Genomic DNA, 17,425 nt, shown 5'->3' with positions numbered 1-17,425 from the left:
GAGACACAGCTGGAATAGTGGGCTGGATTCAAATAGAACTAGAAGCCCTGGATAGGAAGACCAGAAAAATAATGACAATGAATCATGCCCTTCATCCATGCAGCAATGTTGACAGACTCTATTTATCAAAGAGCATAGGTGGGCGTGGAATGTTGCAAGGACACCAGACAGTTGAAGAAGAAAAAAGGGAATTAGAAGAATATCTGAAGGACAGTGAAGAAGATGCACTGAAGCTAGTACACCACGAAGGGTTACTGAATATCGAAGAGACCAAACTTCAAGATATACATCTTCAAGGCATACAAGAAAGACCAAATGAAGAATAGAAAATATATGGCAAGGCAAAGTATTACATGGCCAGTACAGAAGAAAACTAGCGGGCAAGGCAGATAACAAGACCTGGCAATGGCTAAGAGCAGGAAAGTTGAAGAAAGAGACAGAGGGGCTAATACTGGCTACACAAGACCAAGCCTTAAGAACAAATGCATATAAAGCCAGAATTGAGAAGACAGCAACAGACAGCAAATGCCGCCTCTGCAAAGAAGCTGAAGAAACAGTGGACCGCCTAGTTAGCTGCTGCAAGAAGATCGCACAGACTGACTAGAACTGGTGGGACCACAAAACAGACAAAGTAATAGAAAATGAAGAAGCTAAAGTGCTCTGCGACTTTAGAATTCAGACAGACAAGCACCTGCCACACCACACCCCAGACTTAATTATTCTAAGAAAGACAAAAAAAGTCTGGATAGTGGACATTGCAATACCTGGAAACAGCAGAATAGAAGAGAAAGAACTGGAGAAATTCACAAAATACAAAGACCTGCAAATAGAAATAGAACAATTGTGGCAAAAGAAAGCAAAGATAGTACCAATAGTAATAGGCGCCTTGGGCGCAATCCCAAAACATCTGGAGCACCACTTGAACATAATTGGCATTGACAAAATCACCATCAGTCAATTGCAAAAGGCAGCTTTACTTTGAACAGCTTATATCCTGTGACGATACCTTTAACACCATCAAACAACAACATCTGCCTATCCCAGGTCCTTGGGAAGGACTCGATAGGTAGATAAAAATGCCAAATCCGGTCTAAACAACTGGCTAACTGTGCAACCAACAATAACAATAGTAGCAGCAGCATTATAAAAATCAGCTTCTCAAATCTTTTAAGAGAGAAAAGGACACTCATCCAAATCTCCAACCACTTTAGGAAGAAGAATATAATTAGGTAAGAGACCTGATTCAGCCTGTGGCCTTCAGGAAGCTCTATGCCACAGCAATTTCAAAAATTATAGAGGACTGCTAATCAGAAAGTAGTAGAAATTAGAGCCCATTCCCTTGCTCTGTTGATCAGTTGTCAGTTGATCAGAAGCAGAGAGACATTTGACAGTGTAAATGTAAAAATTAAAATTAAGACACCTGAGTAAAATGAATTAGGCTCAAAAGTAATTGCAGGTTATCCAGTATTGTGAGCACTGTTAGATACAAAACAAAACAAAGAAACAAGCAAAATGCTAAGCAGACAGAGACTAGACAGAACTGGAAAGATAGAAGTCAAGTGGTATCTAAGTCTAATGAAATAAATAAACAGAAGAAATGGCAAAACCTTTGCAAAGTAAAAATGTATTTCTCAAAGATTGATGATTCTTTGCATGTGAATTACAAAGTAAGACTGCTAGAGGCTGATATTTTCAAAGGTATCAGCAAATCTCTTTGGAAAAAATGAAGGTGTTTATGAAGTGAACAAAGTTATGAGCTTATAAGAAGAAACATAAAGAAAAGCAAGAGCAGCAAAGATCCAGAACAATTTCATAGACAGCGCTTTTTATTGTTTCAAATAAAGCACTGTGAAAATGGCATTTTTCTTCTGCTTTGTTAATACAAATGTTAATTAAAATGTTCAAAAGTTTATAGCTGAAGCTTTTAAAAATATACAGAAGCCACTCTTTCAAATAGTTTAATACACATTTTATAACCAAACTCTCAGTGAGGCTCCAACCTGAAGACATTAGTTGTATTGGAAAATTACAAAAGCTCAATTTACCATGGGAAAAATAGCTACATGTGTATAAAAGCTTTAAAGTTAAGTTTTATGTTTTCTGGAAAGCATCACTTCCACACCAATACTCTTCTAGCAGAAGTAGCTCTGGGACTCTCAAATGCTGGAAAAAGTTTCACTCAATAAGTAAATCCAGTAAAAGGTGCAATATCTTTTAAAAGAGTATGTTTACATTTGCATGCACTTATATCCCATTTTTTTTATGAAGTAGTCTCTTAATGAGTGTAATGACTAGCCATTAGTAACTAGAATGAATTACTAAGCAGAACTTTTGAAAACATTAATAGAATTACAGTAGGTGCCAGAGTACAACATTATGCTGACTATAGTGTATGTTTTATACATAGATCAGAAATCTATATTCCTAATATTATTTCATTAATCATAAGTTTGGTTTCTTGTCTACCCTACAAGTGGAGGGTAAATCACTTGATGCCACTGATTTACATTTGAGAGGCCCAGCTGAGTCTTTGTGGTGGTGGTGATGTGTTGTCAAAATTGTCAAGATGGTGACTAGAGCTTTGTGATACAAATTCCACCTTTTTAAAGTGTGTGTGCAACACTGATGCACCTACCACATGGACATGGATGCACAGACAAAAGGCCGAGGATACAGAAGTCATTGTAGATGCCTTTCCATGTTTATTCCTCCACACTCTTTTAAACAATTTTACAGGATATTGAATAAATTTCTTTGTCGAGGACACTCTGCAAGATTCTTTTTGCACAAATTACAACCACCTGTTGAGAAAGATGGCTTAACTTTCCAAACTTTCACGCTTATCATTGGGTACTTAACTTTAGTTACTACTATAAGGAACTTAGAACATAGCTCCAATAAGATATATTATTTGATGGTGCTGAAATCCTGAAAAGTACTGAGATCCCTGTTTGTGTGGGCATCAGCTTTAATACCTGTACTTGATGTTGCAAGACATATAAGGATGTGTCACAGATGTAATTTTGATCCATTACCCATGAAAACCTTACATTATAGGAAAATACCATTTTAAAAATGTTATGTAGATTTCTCATTCTCTCTCCCACCTCCCAATTTGTCTCTTTCGTAACATTATCACTTTGGATCTATCTGATTCAGAATAAGACATTTTAAAAGGTTTGTAGAATTAAGGAATGGGCTTGATTTAAACATTTGTTTTTCAACTTCACTTGGTTAAGTTCCACTGGTTAGAGATTCTGGAGATTTTAACTATGGTTTCTAAAGCAGTAATTCTTTTTTATAGGAAATTGATGAAACTGATCTTAGTTACTTGCATGACTGCTGGCTAATGAGTTTGAATATCCTCCTGGTTAAGCAATGAAACATCACTATGATCAATGAGAAATTAGATAATTAGCTTAAATGACATTAAAATGAAATTAATGCAATGAAAAATTATTTTGTGTATATTGGTTGCCTCAGAGAATGTTTTATAGGGATTTATTACAACTGAAATATTGTTGGGATGCAATTTAGTAGTTGGAATTATAAACTTATGATTTAATCTTGTCAGCCCAAAGTGTTACAATAACGTATCAACAAGATGGTTAACATGATTCTGGATCAATGAACATATGTTAAAGATGCTTTATCCAAGTATTCATCTTAGCTATATTCTTGGTTTTTGGAATCTATCAGATATTAAACATTTTCAAGCATCGGGATTAACCAAAACAATGACCACAGGACACTGGAAGAGGAAACCTACACTTCAGTTACAACAGTGGATTATTGATATGTGTTGTCTGTCAATATTTGAGTCAGTCTCCCTCTCTACAACAAAAGAATTAGTAATGACTTTTGAGAAATATGGCCACTACTTTAGGAATTGTTCTAACATAATTTTCCGGGGTCTTTTCCCTGTGTTTTCATTATAATTATGCTTAATTATAATGTTGTATTAATTCATTAATATTACTATATGTATTTATACTTTTGTTTCAGTAAGTAGTTTAGCATAATACAAAATCCCATCTAGTCCAGCATATCGATTATCTATTCTGATTGCAGGACATTCATATATATGAATGAAAACCTGTACAAAACTGATAAAATATTGCCAAGAAACCATAAACCAAGGCTTTGGTAGTGACATTGGTAATATCGTTTTCAATAATCAGTGGACAGCCCATATATGGTCAAATATTTTACCACCCTTAGAACACCTCCAACACCTGTGTCCGCATCCAATTTTGGTGGTGCTGTGATTGTTAAAAATTGGTGGCATGTTTTCCTGCCATTTTGAGGCAGTGAAGAGACTAAAACTAGTATCAGCCTTTAAATAGGCTTTAGAATTTTTTTTAAAGACATTGAAAAATGGAAAATCCTAATTTGTCTTGTTTTGTGTAATCTTGCCTACTGCAGCTTTCAGTGCTCAAATAAGTTTAAAGATATTTCCCTAGCATTCCAAAGGTTCCCTATCCCAATCTAGAGGGGGATGCTTGTTTTCTGAGAACTACATGAACAAAATGATTTAATTCTGGTTCAGAAATTGGGAAATTTCTGAACCAGAATTAAACTAAGTGTATAAGAGACATGTCCCTACTGCTACAATTTATAGTTCTGATAACTGAACGGTTGGGGAAACCTTGAAAAACATAAAGAATTTGTCCAGCCAGCTGGGCAAGATCAAGGGTTGTGGAAATCTCCATTTGCAGAAGGAGTTTGTTCTTAGCTGTATTCCCCAATTGATCAGGCTTGGGGAATATAGCCAAAGAAGGAAGGACTACTCAGATTTCAGTAAGGTATGTTTCATGCTAGCCTAAGGTAAATAGAGAATCTTGGAATCTGGAAGGGGAATTTCTCACCCTCATTTATAGTGGGTTAATTAAGGTAGAGTGTCTTTCAATAAATTGAATTGCTTCTTCCACTTGGGCTAAGTTGCCATTTATGAGATAACCTGCTAACTGACTTGGCCACTGTCTCTTGATTATTTATGTCCTCTTTCTCTTCTATTCTTTTCCCAGCTTCCCACGATCTTCCACACCATTCAATACACATCTATTACGGTGAGTGGAGAGTTTTAAGGACAAATTGAATAAATTTTTAAAAAATTATTTATTTACTTGTATTTACTTATTATATTTAGATACTGCCAGAACCCAAACAACAATAAAAACAAAGGAGTACAGATAAACGTACATTAAAAACTAGAAAAATCAAATCCATTATAACACTAAGAAAATAATCCAAAAGCATAAATGAGCATCAAGTAACTTCAGCTTCCAAAGGACCTTCAGAATAACTGTTTTAATTGCCTTTGAAGAGAAACAGGGTAGCCATTGAGCTAATTTCTGGGGCGAAAGCTAATCTGTAAGGTGGGAGACATCACTAAAAACAACTTCCTCTGGCCCACATTGACTTTACCTCTCACAGGATAGGAACCCGTAGCATACCCTTCCAAGATGAACATAGTGGACAGGTCAGTTTTACCTGGAGGAGGTTGTCCTGCATGTAGCTAGAAGCCAGGCCATATGGGTTTTAAAGTTTAAAATCAACACTTTGAATTGTATCTGGAAGCCTCCTGGCAGCCCATGCAATGCCTGCCCTATCGGTATGACTTGGCATATGTCAGCACGTAGAGGGGCTGCATTCAGCACCAGTTGCAGTTTAAGGGAGTCATTATTGTTTCTTTGGGGCAGAAAGAATACTGCTTGATAAAGAATTTTGAAGAGATGGAAATAGGAAACATTGAGTTTGAGATTCCAAATGAACACACACACACACACACGCACAATGGTGCCTCATGGAAGTGTGAACCAGTGTCCTCCAAAGCACCAGTTTAACACGATACCTCCCTCATATACAAAAACAATTCCACAAAAGTAGTTAAAGTATTCTGATATAATACAGTGGCTTTGTCTTAAGAGAAATCATCCTGATCAGTTTTTGAAACATAACTTTTCTGAAACCCCTTTGAGTAGAAATTCTGTGATTAGTATTTGTACAACTCTGGAATAAATGTCTATGAAATTATTAATGTAAAGCAGAAAAACAATTATTAATGTAAAGCAGAAAAACAATTAATAAAAACAAAATTAACTTTTCCTGAAATATAAAACCCTAAAGGCTTGTTGCTTGACACCTACAATTAATTAACCTCTGCTCTGTACTCCATGAAAGTGTTCACCAATGGGTATAACAGTCTTCAAAACAAATTAGAATCAAAATGATTTGCTTTTTTCAGTCTTTTATTATGTAAAGAATGAATATATATATATATATATATATATATATATATATATATATATCACACAATATTTTAAATTTATATTTCTGCACAATGAATACAGCTGCCTCTATAAATGTCCTATTCTAAATAAGCCCTGAGTACTTTTAAAGCACATTAAAAAATTTAATTCATATTTTGCAACAAGGGATCAGCTAATGAGAAAGTGTTACACATTTATGGGGAAAATTGTTTTCAAGTCATACTCCACACTGCCTTTTTATATAGTGCAGCCAGGAACTTGTTTGAAACATAACACATAGTAACAATCAATATAATTAGAAAATGTGAAAAGAAGCTTGATCTCATCTATTTCAATTGTTCAGCAAATGATTCTGTTTAGCTTGGTGTGGAAGACTTCGGGATTGTAAGTCTGTGCATATATATTTTGTAAATGTTCAAATTTCAGCTAATATACTGAAGATGAAAGTAGTATGATCAAAAAGATAAAGTGCAATTCACAGTAATAGTGCATTAATCTAATACAAAAAAATCTGGACTAATCCATTTCCTCCCAGAAACCTACTTCAAGAAAAGTTGCTTACTGAGAAGATAGTCAGATAGAAAAAGAAAGCTGTAACAAAGGGGCAGAGAACATGTAGAAGGAACAACTTCAGCTGTTGAGTGGATCCAAAGAGCCTGAGAAATTTTTATTAGCTATTTCTTTAACCAACATGCAGTAGCAAAACTGCTTTCATTTTCTATGGCAGGTTTTAGACGGAAAAGGTTGATTTAACAAGCAGTATTTATGCAAATAATCCAGTTTTTCCCTACTTTTTTTATTTTCTGAGATCGTGCAGCAGACAGAAAGACAAGTGAATTTATTTTTCAAATAAGAAGTGAGGTTCCCAATCATTAACCGGTGCCATAGCTGCTGTAGTCAAATACACCTTTCTTAAAGAATGAGGAAAATTCACAAATGTCATGTTTGGACAGGATCAAGCCCTCTTTATTTACATATAGTGGAGATGATGGAGAATTAAGCATTGCATCAAAGAAGTCTCTGAGGTATTTCTGGAAAAGAAAAGAAAACCAGGACAAAGTTATATTATGTAAAATCGCTTTTACTTGAAACACTAGAAAATTAGGACAGAAATGTAACACCTTTATATGTGAATTGGCTGCAAAATCTAGAAAACACCAGAGTTACAACTAGAGTGCAGCTAGTTCTATGAGCCTACAAGCTTTCTTTTTTTTTCAAAAGCAGTGCAAGACCTCCTTCTGTTCCTGAAACTAAGTGAAATCTGCAGTGCAGTTTGTGATATGAAGTGTGTGCTTATGGGTATGGGGTCAACGATTCAAAGAAACACAATTGGTGAGGCCTCTTTGCTTTTGTCTAAACAGCAGAGCTGTACAGAGCCTTGGATTCAGTCTCCAAAGAGTGCTTGGGAGTGTGCAGGAGCATGGATGCAATTGCTGTGCAATCTCAGGAAAACACATATAAAGATGCTGCAGATAGATACTATGCAGACATTCTCTGCACTCTGAAGCACTTTTTGGAGGTTGATTCTGAAGTGCTGCAGAGTCCTACATAACAGGTCACTGAGTATTATTACATATTAGTATATGCTAGAACATCCTGGCAAATAAGGGCCAAATTACACATAATGTGAAGAATCTACAATGAAGGTCAACTATAATTGAACCAATTCAGCTAGCCCTAGCCCTTGTTGGTCTTCTAGAAGCTATGAACAATCAGGTTGTTCTACAGGACGTTTGGGGAATGAATGGGCACCACTGTGTCTATGGCATTACTGTGTCTTTGACTGATTAATTATTTTGATTTTATGCTTTTTATTAAGTTTTAGTTTTTTATGTTGTAAGCTGCCAAGAGTTGTTCTGGGAGTCTGGGGGGTGGGTTTTATAAAAATAAAACAAAACAAAATAAAATAAAATAAAAAAACACAAAATAAAAGATAACCCAACAAAAACTTACAGGACACATAAAGAGTATCAGCTCTGTTATGTTAGCTATTACTTTTTGACTAACAGGAAACAGGATGCAATGGTGGCAAAATTAATTGGGAAAAATTGTGTAGGGGAAAAGTGATACTTCTGTCTCCCATCACCATGCTCTTAATCTAATTTGTACTCCCCTCATGACTTTAAGGAAATCATAAAAATATTTATTTTTTAAAAAGCACAATAGATAACAATTCATAACCTAGAAAGATAAATTACCTACTATAATAAAAATATATAATTCTTCTTGATTTGTTTTCTGAAAGTCATCTGAACTTCAATGAGGCGTCAACTTAACTAACTTAATATTTTGAATGTGACTAAAACACAATAATTATATATTTTTATTCTGTCCCCAACAAATCAATTATGTCCACACAGAAATACAGTTTCATATTTGGTATGGTAATTTACAGAGCATTTTTTAAAAAAGAATATTCTTATTTATGTTCTATAGAGGTCCATGTGTAATCTCAATGGATTTAACTAGTACAGTTTTGTTTATTTGTTAAATTGGTTACAGTATCACCCATATATAAACAACTAGAATTTTGTTAAAATACTGATGTAGATCTAAATTGCTTTATTGTATCTTATTTCTAGTGTATAAAGATTTAAGGCTGAGGCAAAATAAGATAATAGTAATAGTGCTGCCAAATATCTCTAAAAATTGTAAACTTAAAAAACAAAAACACAGTATTGATGTTCAGAGGCATTTAGAAAAAAAATTAATATGCTTTTCCATTTCTGTATAACAGGACCAAAATTAAATTCCCATGGCATATCTAAATATATGTGTGTGTTTTACAAAGGTAAGTAGGTCAAATACCTGTTGCTTCTCAATGTGTTTACATTTTAAGTGCTACATTTATTAAATATTAAGAAATGTTTGCATGTGAAACTTGTTTGATTCAGATGTAGGTACTTTTCAATAACTTCAGATAATCTTGCAACTAAGACAAATCTAAGGTTTTATGACCATAAAAAAATATAAATCTATAGAATTATACACATTTAAGAGTTGCTTTTAATAGAATCCTTCAATTACTAGGAAATTGTCCTTGTCACCTGTACTTTTCTCATGGTAATTGACAGAAGTTAGTAGGCACTTTCATACCACCTGTAGTATTTAGAGAAGCTGTCTTTTAAACATATTGAATTATTTGTAGAATTTAATATTTGTATTTATATACTATCCTCTAAGTACTAATTTACTTTAAAGACAGTGCTATGTTGTGTGAAGGAGAGTGTGAGAGAGTACAGTATTTCATAATTTCTAAAGTATTTTTTTAGCAGAGCTATTAAAATCCTATCTAATACTTCATTAATAAAGTACAATCTTATCCTATTCTGAATCTTTAAACTAATTACATTCCAATCTTATCTCCATACAAAATGTATCTGTGTTGTTGGTAAATAAGGTATTCCTGAAGATGTTAGGAATTTCTGGTTTCTTTACGGTACATCACATTTCCTCCTCCTCCTCCTTTTACTATATCTATACCAGGTGTAAGAAAATATCCTAAATTACAAATTAGGAGTTTCAAACACTGTAGTTTGCAGGATGCTGGAAAATTAACCAGAGATTATAAAAGATTCCAAGTCCACAGCAAGTGCTTATCAGAACTTTTCCTGAATATCACTTATTAACAGATGTCAGAAATCTGTTTCTCTGTCATAATAAAAACTCATATGATACTCTTTTCTTGCTATTGCTATTATGTTATAGGTAACTTTGTGTATTATGGAAAACCAATTGCTTTTATATTAATATCTAAAGATGGAGCTTGGACATCATCCTTGAGATACATACACAAATTCTAGATACAAGAGTCAGATCACACATCTTAGAACTGGGAGGTGCTACACTTTCCCCTCTAAAAGTTAGAGAAGTACTTTGTGCATCACTGGATGCCTATTATAGCTTTCTGTACCTGTCTTAGAAAGATAATAATAAACAAATTAAGAATAATAACCACCCCCCTCCCCACTGGAAATCTCAGTTTTAACCAGGTAACAAATAAGAAAGTTAGGAACATAAGAAATGATAAACTGTCACAACAAAGTATGTATTGAACCCTTAGTGAAAACATTATGATATCTGAGTGTGATTAATGAAAGTGCATGGATTGTCCACATGCATGATGGCAATAAAACATATATGAGGGATAGCATCTGATGAAGGGCTGGCATCCCTAAATCCAAAGGAAAGATCAAATGTAGTAATTGGTAGGGAAATCTTATCTATAGTAAAAGGATGAAGGCTTGCTCAGCTGCAGTGCATTAAAAGTAACAAACTTGCTATCCCCAAGACATCGACAGAGACAGGAGAATCTAGTAAGTACAATATATTTTGAAAGGTATACATATTTTGAGAGGTAAGTGAAAGATCACATTTGAGAAATGTCTCCCTAACAGCTCCCATTTCCAGGCGGAACTTCTTTAGATAAACACGTATGCCAACATTACTAACATATTTAAAAAATAATTATAGTAATTCTGTCCAGTGCTGGATTACCATAAAGTTCATGCATATATTTTTTGGTATCTTTTATTGATGCCTCCCATAGACTGAATTAACATTTAAACTATCATTAAAACAAAATCCAATAAAACAAATGCCAAATAACAAGACGTCTAAATTGGGGAACAGCGGTTATATAAACATTACTTTTAATCAATAGAAAAGGTAAGGTCTCTTCCCTTGCCCTTGCAAAAGGCACTATAGTTGGACTTAAATTAGGAATGCTTGCAGATTATGGATTAGATCCAGCAAAAAACACCTTCCACTTATAGAACTTTTGATCCAGTTGAGCTTTTCTATTGTTGAATTAGAAAATATCATCTTTTCTGATGCCCACCCTTCTGTGCAAATTGATTATTGATTATGTGCTATTAAGTTGGCATCGGCTCTTAGTGAGCACATAGATGTTCTCCATGACAATCTGCCTCTAACCTCATCTTCCAACAGTGCATTCATTGCCACTGTAACTAAGTCCATGCTGCTGGTTGTCCTCTTCTTCTCTTTCCTTCCACCTGTCCCAGCATTAGAGCCTTCTCCAGAAAGCTAAGTCTTCACATAATGTGTCCGAAGTAGGATAATTTGAGCATAGTCATTTGTGCCTGAACGTGTAATTTGACAGTCTGAATATGTCATTCTGGTCTGAATATGTCACTTGACAGATCTGCACTTCCTTAATAAATGGTCTGAAAGCCTTGGAGACCCAACACATGTTGATTCTTGAATACGTTTGATATCTAGTTGAAGAAAAAAAAACCCTGTGTGATCTCTTACTTGTGGATTTTTTAGTCTCCAAGCATCCATTCAGTTATGTGTCCATATACTGGAAAGCCTTTCAGGAGCTTTCCTTCTTTTTTCCCTTGAACTGATTTGTTGAAATTCAAATCTAACACTCCATTCATGTCTCCTATGATTATTATTCCCCCCTCTGCCATTTCTATTAGCATATGGAAGAATCTTTCATAGAATTGTTCTTTGTCTCTATTTTGGCCATTGTTAAAACTATGCCTTTTTTTCTTAGCTTCCGCACTAGAATTTTTCCTTCTTTATCCTTTAGTTTTTCCAATACTTCCCAGGAAGGTTATTTAACATAAATTTCTACTCCTGTTCTGTTCTGTTTATATTGTTCATTTCCTGATACTATGTATTCTTGACTTAACCTTTTCTGATTTAACAAATTGACATGGTCTTGTTTTATGTGTGTTTCTCCTAAACAGACAATATCAGCTTTATGTGTTCAAAGCTTGTTGAAATTTATCCTTCTTTTTATTAGGTTTTTTTTTTTAAAAAAAAATCTGCACTCAGTTGTTACCGACTCTGTAGTGACTGCTTTTGGACGAGTCCTTTTGCAGTTTTTAAGGCAAGGTGTTTCGGAAATGGTTGCCTCCTTCCTAGAGCAGATCCCAGCTGGCGAGCGCAGGAGGCGGGGTTTCCGTTGCTTCGCGCCTTTTTCGGGCGAGTGCAGCTTCCACGCTACTGGCAACTGCTCCCGACTCCTTTTGCAAGGCGCCGCCAGCATTTTTCCTCCCACCAGAGTGAGAGTACCCATTTATCTACTCACGTAAGTTTTCGAACTGTTGGGTTGACAGAAACTGGGGGAGGAAGCAGGAGCTCACTCTGCTACGCGAAGGCTGGGCTCGAACCGCTGAAGTGTTGACCATTTCTGGCCGGCAACTTTCAGCATCATTAAGCCGTAAATTAAGTCAATTTACATTTAAAGAGATTAATATTGTTTTATCCATTTTGGTTATAATTTGATTTCAGTTTAATGCTGCGTCTATACAAAGTTTCCCCTCTTCATCTCTGGTATCCTTCCCAGTGCCAGAAGGTTCTTTATCCATTGAGTACTGAGCAGTTAGTCTTTCATATAATGAGGAAGTGTCTGTGGTTATCCTGGTGGTTATTCTTTTTGTTTCCAGAAACACTTCCAATGCAAATGGGATTCGCCACCTGTATCTAATTTGTTTGATTCTTAGTGCTCTTGTAATCTTTTTTGGAATGTTCTAAGGGAACATTATTATCTCCTTTTTCACAATGTTCTAGGGGAGATATCTTGAAGTATTTGAATTTGCTTGCCTTCTACAGTTAACTGCACCTCAGTCTGCTTTTTTAGAATGGCATCCCTTGCATAAAAACCTTACAAGGATGTCCTGAGGTACTTTTCTTCAACCCTCGCATCAAATTTTCTTGCTTTTCTTTTAACTCTATAATTTGTTGTGTGTTAGCTTGAACACTCTTCCCAATGTTCATAATCTCTATGACAAGTCTATTGTCATATCTTCCATTCTGCTTTTAGATCAGCTTTCATATCCTCCATCTGGTCATGACTGTTTGTTGTGATGGTTTAAAGTTTTAGTCCAGTCTTTTGGTTTGCTTATGATGTTTTGGAGAGGTGTTATTGGCTTCTGTGCTACAGTGATGCTGACTGGTGGTCGTTGTCTGTTGGTTGTCTTGGAGATGCTATATATGAACAGCCAACAAACCTCACTGAGCCAAAACTGCCTGAAACCTTGTTTCTACAAACCTTATTTCTGCCAAATTATCTTTGGTAGATCTAAACTGTTTCTGTAGATGGAGGATAAGACATGCGATAACTTCCTCTTTCTTCCTATCTTGGGACTCTTAACTCTCTGACTGAAATCTGAGTTTCTTCACAGTCCAACATATTAGGTAAAACATTAAGGACAAAGTGTATCATTTAAAAAAAAAAGCTCTTTGTTACTATAAGCATTGTAGAAAAATTAATTCTGAATGTTGCTTAGTCATTCAACTATGAAAACCATATCTACTTCATTAACTGATGAAAAGTTAACTTTACATGCAGGTTAAAATATCCAGTTTTAACTACAGCACATGTCCATGGGCTAGGCCAAAGTACAGAGCAACAACTTTATGCTTACCTCTTGAATCAAGGAAAAAAATAAAAATCATGAAATCAAGGAAGTTAAAAAAAATGATATATTTATGCAAATCTGTTGGCATGAATATATAATACTGAATTACACTGAGCATCATCAATCAAACTGTCCTGGCTAGTCAAGTTCAACCTGAAATAATTATTTGCAATAATGCTTCCTATTATATTTTAATAAATGAAATCCATTTAGAATCCATAGGACTTAATAATCTAATGTTTACACATTAAAAATAAGGTTATTTGCTGCCAAAGGAGTGAAAACCCTCACTCTTTAAACTGTTAGGGAGAATAAAACCTATGATTTATAGTTTCTGCACCCCTGTGAGCTTTTTGAATGTATAAGGCTATATTAAAAAAGAACAAAATAGGTCTTGGTAGTGAAGGAAATCAATCTTTTCTCCTGAGCAATAGTCAAAACAAGTCTTGTCAAAAACTATTCACAGGAAACAACAGAGGAATTGAATTTACTATGCCTCTCTAGGTTAGCAGTGACAGCGTGTCATTTTTTGGAGTGGCCCTGGCAAACAGCTAGCCCAAGTGCTTGACATGCATCACCCTTCACTTCCTTGGGCAAGATCAAAAACTGAGGGATGATTGATAAGTTGGCTCTGAAAAGGGACAAGACTGAAATGCATCTTCCTTTTGTACTTGAGCATTCATGTCATTGATATACATGAGTTGTGAACATTGTTTGAAAACTTGGTGCATACAAACTCAATAGACAAGTATAACTGAAGAGTTTGCCTTGATCTGACAGCAAAAGCAATTAATTAAATTGGAAAATTGGTTGGTATATATTTTCTTTTTTCCAATAAGATGTATACTGTGCAACTCAAACTATACCATGTTTACAAATCTAATATACAAGGTATAGTCTATTACTGTTTTAAAGGTTAACAAACTATGGTAAGATGCAATAAAAAATAGGTACAGATAGTGTCCAGTTTAAGAACGAGTTCCATTCCCAAGGTCTGTCCTTAAGTTGAATTTGTATGTAAGCTAGAACAGTATTATTGTATAATACTGTATTATTGTATAATACTGTATAAGTAGTATTGTGTAATGAACTTGACTCGTTTTGTATTTGACTTGAATCATTGTGTATTTAACTCAAATTTTGTTACAACAGGCTCCATTCTTAACTATGGCTCATCCTTAAACCAGCGTTCTTAACCCCAGGGCTACCTGTATTTAGGAACCTTCTAAAAACTCAAAGTTGGAGGAGAGAAAGAAAGAAATCAATGCATCCTATATTTCAACTGTAAAAGTAAGGATAATAAAAGTGCCATAAAACAATTCTTGCAAAATTCAAGTATCTGGATCTCAAATAATTTTCTTCAAAATTCTTTTTGAATTGACATCTCACCGGGAACTTGGACAGCTCTCAAGGTCAGATTCAGAAATACCCACTTTAGAGCAAGAATCTGTCCTTATAGTGTGGGCCCTGTTAGCCACTGGTTCATGTCCTACTCTAGTGTGACTTCTGCAGAGATCAGAGTGGTTTACTCTTCTAGCACTTCTTCTCAGGCCATTTCCTGGGTGGCCAAATAAATTTTATGTGTGTCACATGCTCACAAGCATTGTAATTGTAAAATAAATGTATTTTATTGTTTCAATCCAAGTCAGGGAACACAAAGATTTGATAAAATTCTACCAGAAAAAAAATGCACTTGTGACTATTTTCTAGGACTTCTTCCTAGTTAGTTAATTAAAAAACCTAATTTATAAAGAAATAAGAAAGATTCATGAGGTCACTAATTATAAATGACAGAAGACTCAAATTTTGAAATACTTAGATTTAATCCTAACTACAAAAAGGCATCAGGATTCCTTTTTACAGAAACTACTGGTACTAGCAAATTGATTTACAGGGCTTGATCAGAGGACCTAGATTCTGACAATACAAATTTTCACTGATTTGGGTAACCATCCTTCTTTAACATCATCTATTACATTACTATCTATAATTACCACACTTTTCTGGCTCATAAAATTAAACAACTCAATCTGATATGGTGTAATAGTAATGACATCTATATATTCTTTTTTCTTGTCGAGTTTGTAGGAAGATTCAATAATTCAAATGCTTTTAGGGCCTTATATTAGCTTTGGATGAAACCCAGTTCTGGAGGTTAAAAATCCTCTAAAGCAGATTTGGGGCACAGGTAGACACTCCTATTTTGGGGGAGAAGGAACATAATGTGAGCCCAGGATTTTTCTTGGACTCATTGCAGCTTACTGATTGATTATGTGCCATCAAGTCAGTGTTGACTTTTAGCAACCACTTAGATTTTCTCCATCACAAGCTGCCCCAGCCTGATCCTTCAATACTTCCAATGTTATACTCATCATCACTGCAACTGAGTCCATCCCCCTTGCTGCTGGTTTTCCTCTTCCCTTTCCTTCCACCTTTCCCAGCATTATAGCCTTTTCCAGAGAGCTAGATCGTCACATAATGTGTCTGAAGTAGGATAATTTGAACCTGGTCATTTGTACCTTTAGTGAGATCTCTGGGTTGATTTTATTGACGATCCATTTGTTTGTTTTCCTGACTGTCTATGGTATTCTCAGGAGTCTTCTCCAACACCAAAAGTTCAAAAGAGTCAATACTATTTCGATGATGATGATGATGATGATGATGATGATGATGATGATGAAGAATCTTAGACTCACTATCACCACTAATAGTCTATCACCACTACTACTGTTTGTCATTGCATTGTTTCCTCTGTCAACAATACTGAACAGGACATGGCTATCAAACATCAAAAACACCTGCCAGGTTATCCTACCTCCTTTACATGGATGATCTGAAACTGTATGGAAAAACACCATTTCAAATAGAATCGCTCCTCAGCACTGTCCGAATATACAGCTAAGATATTTCAATGGAGTTTGAACTGGACAAGTGAAGAAGTTGCACTGAAGCTAGTATACCATGAAGGCTTACTGAATACCAAAGAAACCAAACTGGCCTACAAGAAAGACTAAATGAAGAACAGAAAAGAGACATGGCAAGGCAAAGTATTACATGACCAGTACACAAAAAAATTAGTAGGCAAAGCAGATAACAAGTCCTAGCAATGGCTAAGAGCAGGAAAGCTGAAGAAAGAGACAGAGGGGCTAATTCTGGCTGCACAATTCCAAGTCTTAGAACAAATGCATACAAAGCCAGAATTGAGAAGACAGCAATGGACAGCAAATGCCACCTCTGCAAAGAAGCTGAAGAAACAGTAGACCACCTAGTTAGCTGCTGCAAGAAGATCACACAGACTGACTACAAACAATGGCATGACAAAGTACATTGTCCAAAAGGTACATTGGAATATCTGCAAGAAATGCCATTTGCCTGCAAGCAAGAACTGGTGGGACCACAAAACAGACAAAGTAATAGAAAATGAAGAAGCTAAAGTGCTCTGGGACTTTAGAATTCAAACAGACAAGCACCTGCCACACAACACCCCAGACTTTGCAATACCTGGAGGCAGCAGAATAGAAGAGAAAGAACTGGAGAAAATCACAAAATATAAAGACCTGCAAATAGATGTAGAATGACTAGGGCAAAAGAAAGCAAAGATAGTACCAATAGTTATAGGCGCCTTAGGTGCAACCCCAAAACATCTGGAGCACCACTTGAAGACCATCGGCATTAACAAAATTACCATCAGTCAATTGCAAAAGGCAGCTTTACTTTGAACAGCTTATATCCTGTGATGATACCTTTAACACCATCAAA

General features: G+C 35.3%; 1 protein-coding gene across 2 annotated transcripts in view; it reads right to left on the bottom strand.

The window, feature by feature from the left end:
* Positions 1–1,667: 1,667 nt before the first annotated feature.
* KIF16B (kinesin family member 16B) overlaps positions 1,668–17,425 on the bottom strand; it is a 152,948-nt gene continuing 137,190 nt past the window's right edge. For both annotated transcript variants that reach the window (XM_088134377.1, XM_088134388.1), the window contains one exon: positions 1,668–7,303. In XM_088134377.1, the coding sequence (XP_087990503.1) occupies positions 7,145–7,303 (159 nt within the window). In that variant the 3' untranslated portion in view covers positions 1,668–7,144. The remainder of the gene's footprint in view (positions 7,304–17,425) is intronic.

Source organism: Python bivittatus, unplaced genomic scaffold (genome assembly GCF_059951505.1).
Source record: "Python bivittatus isolate LINGU-HERP-01145 unplaced genomic scaffold, Pbiv_v1 ctg000020_np1212, whole genome shotgun sequence".
In the NCBI taxonomy this organism is placed as follows: Eukaryota; Metazoa; Chordata; class Lepidosauria; order Squamata; family Pythonidae; genus Python; species Python bivittatus.
This window is presented reverse-complemented; position numbering and strand designations above follow the sequence as displayed.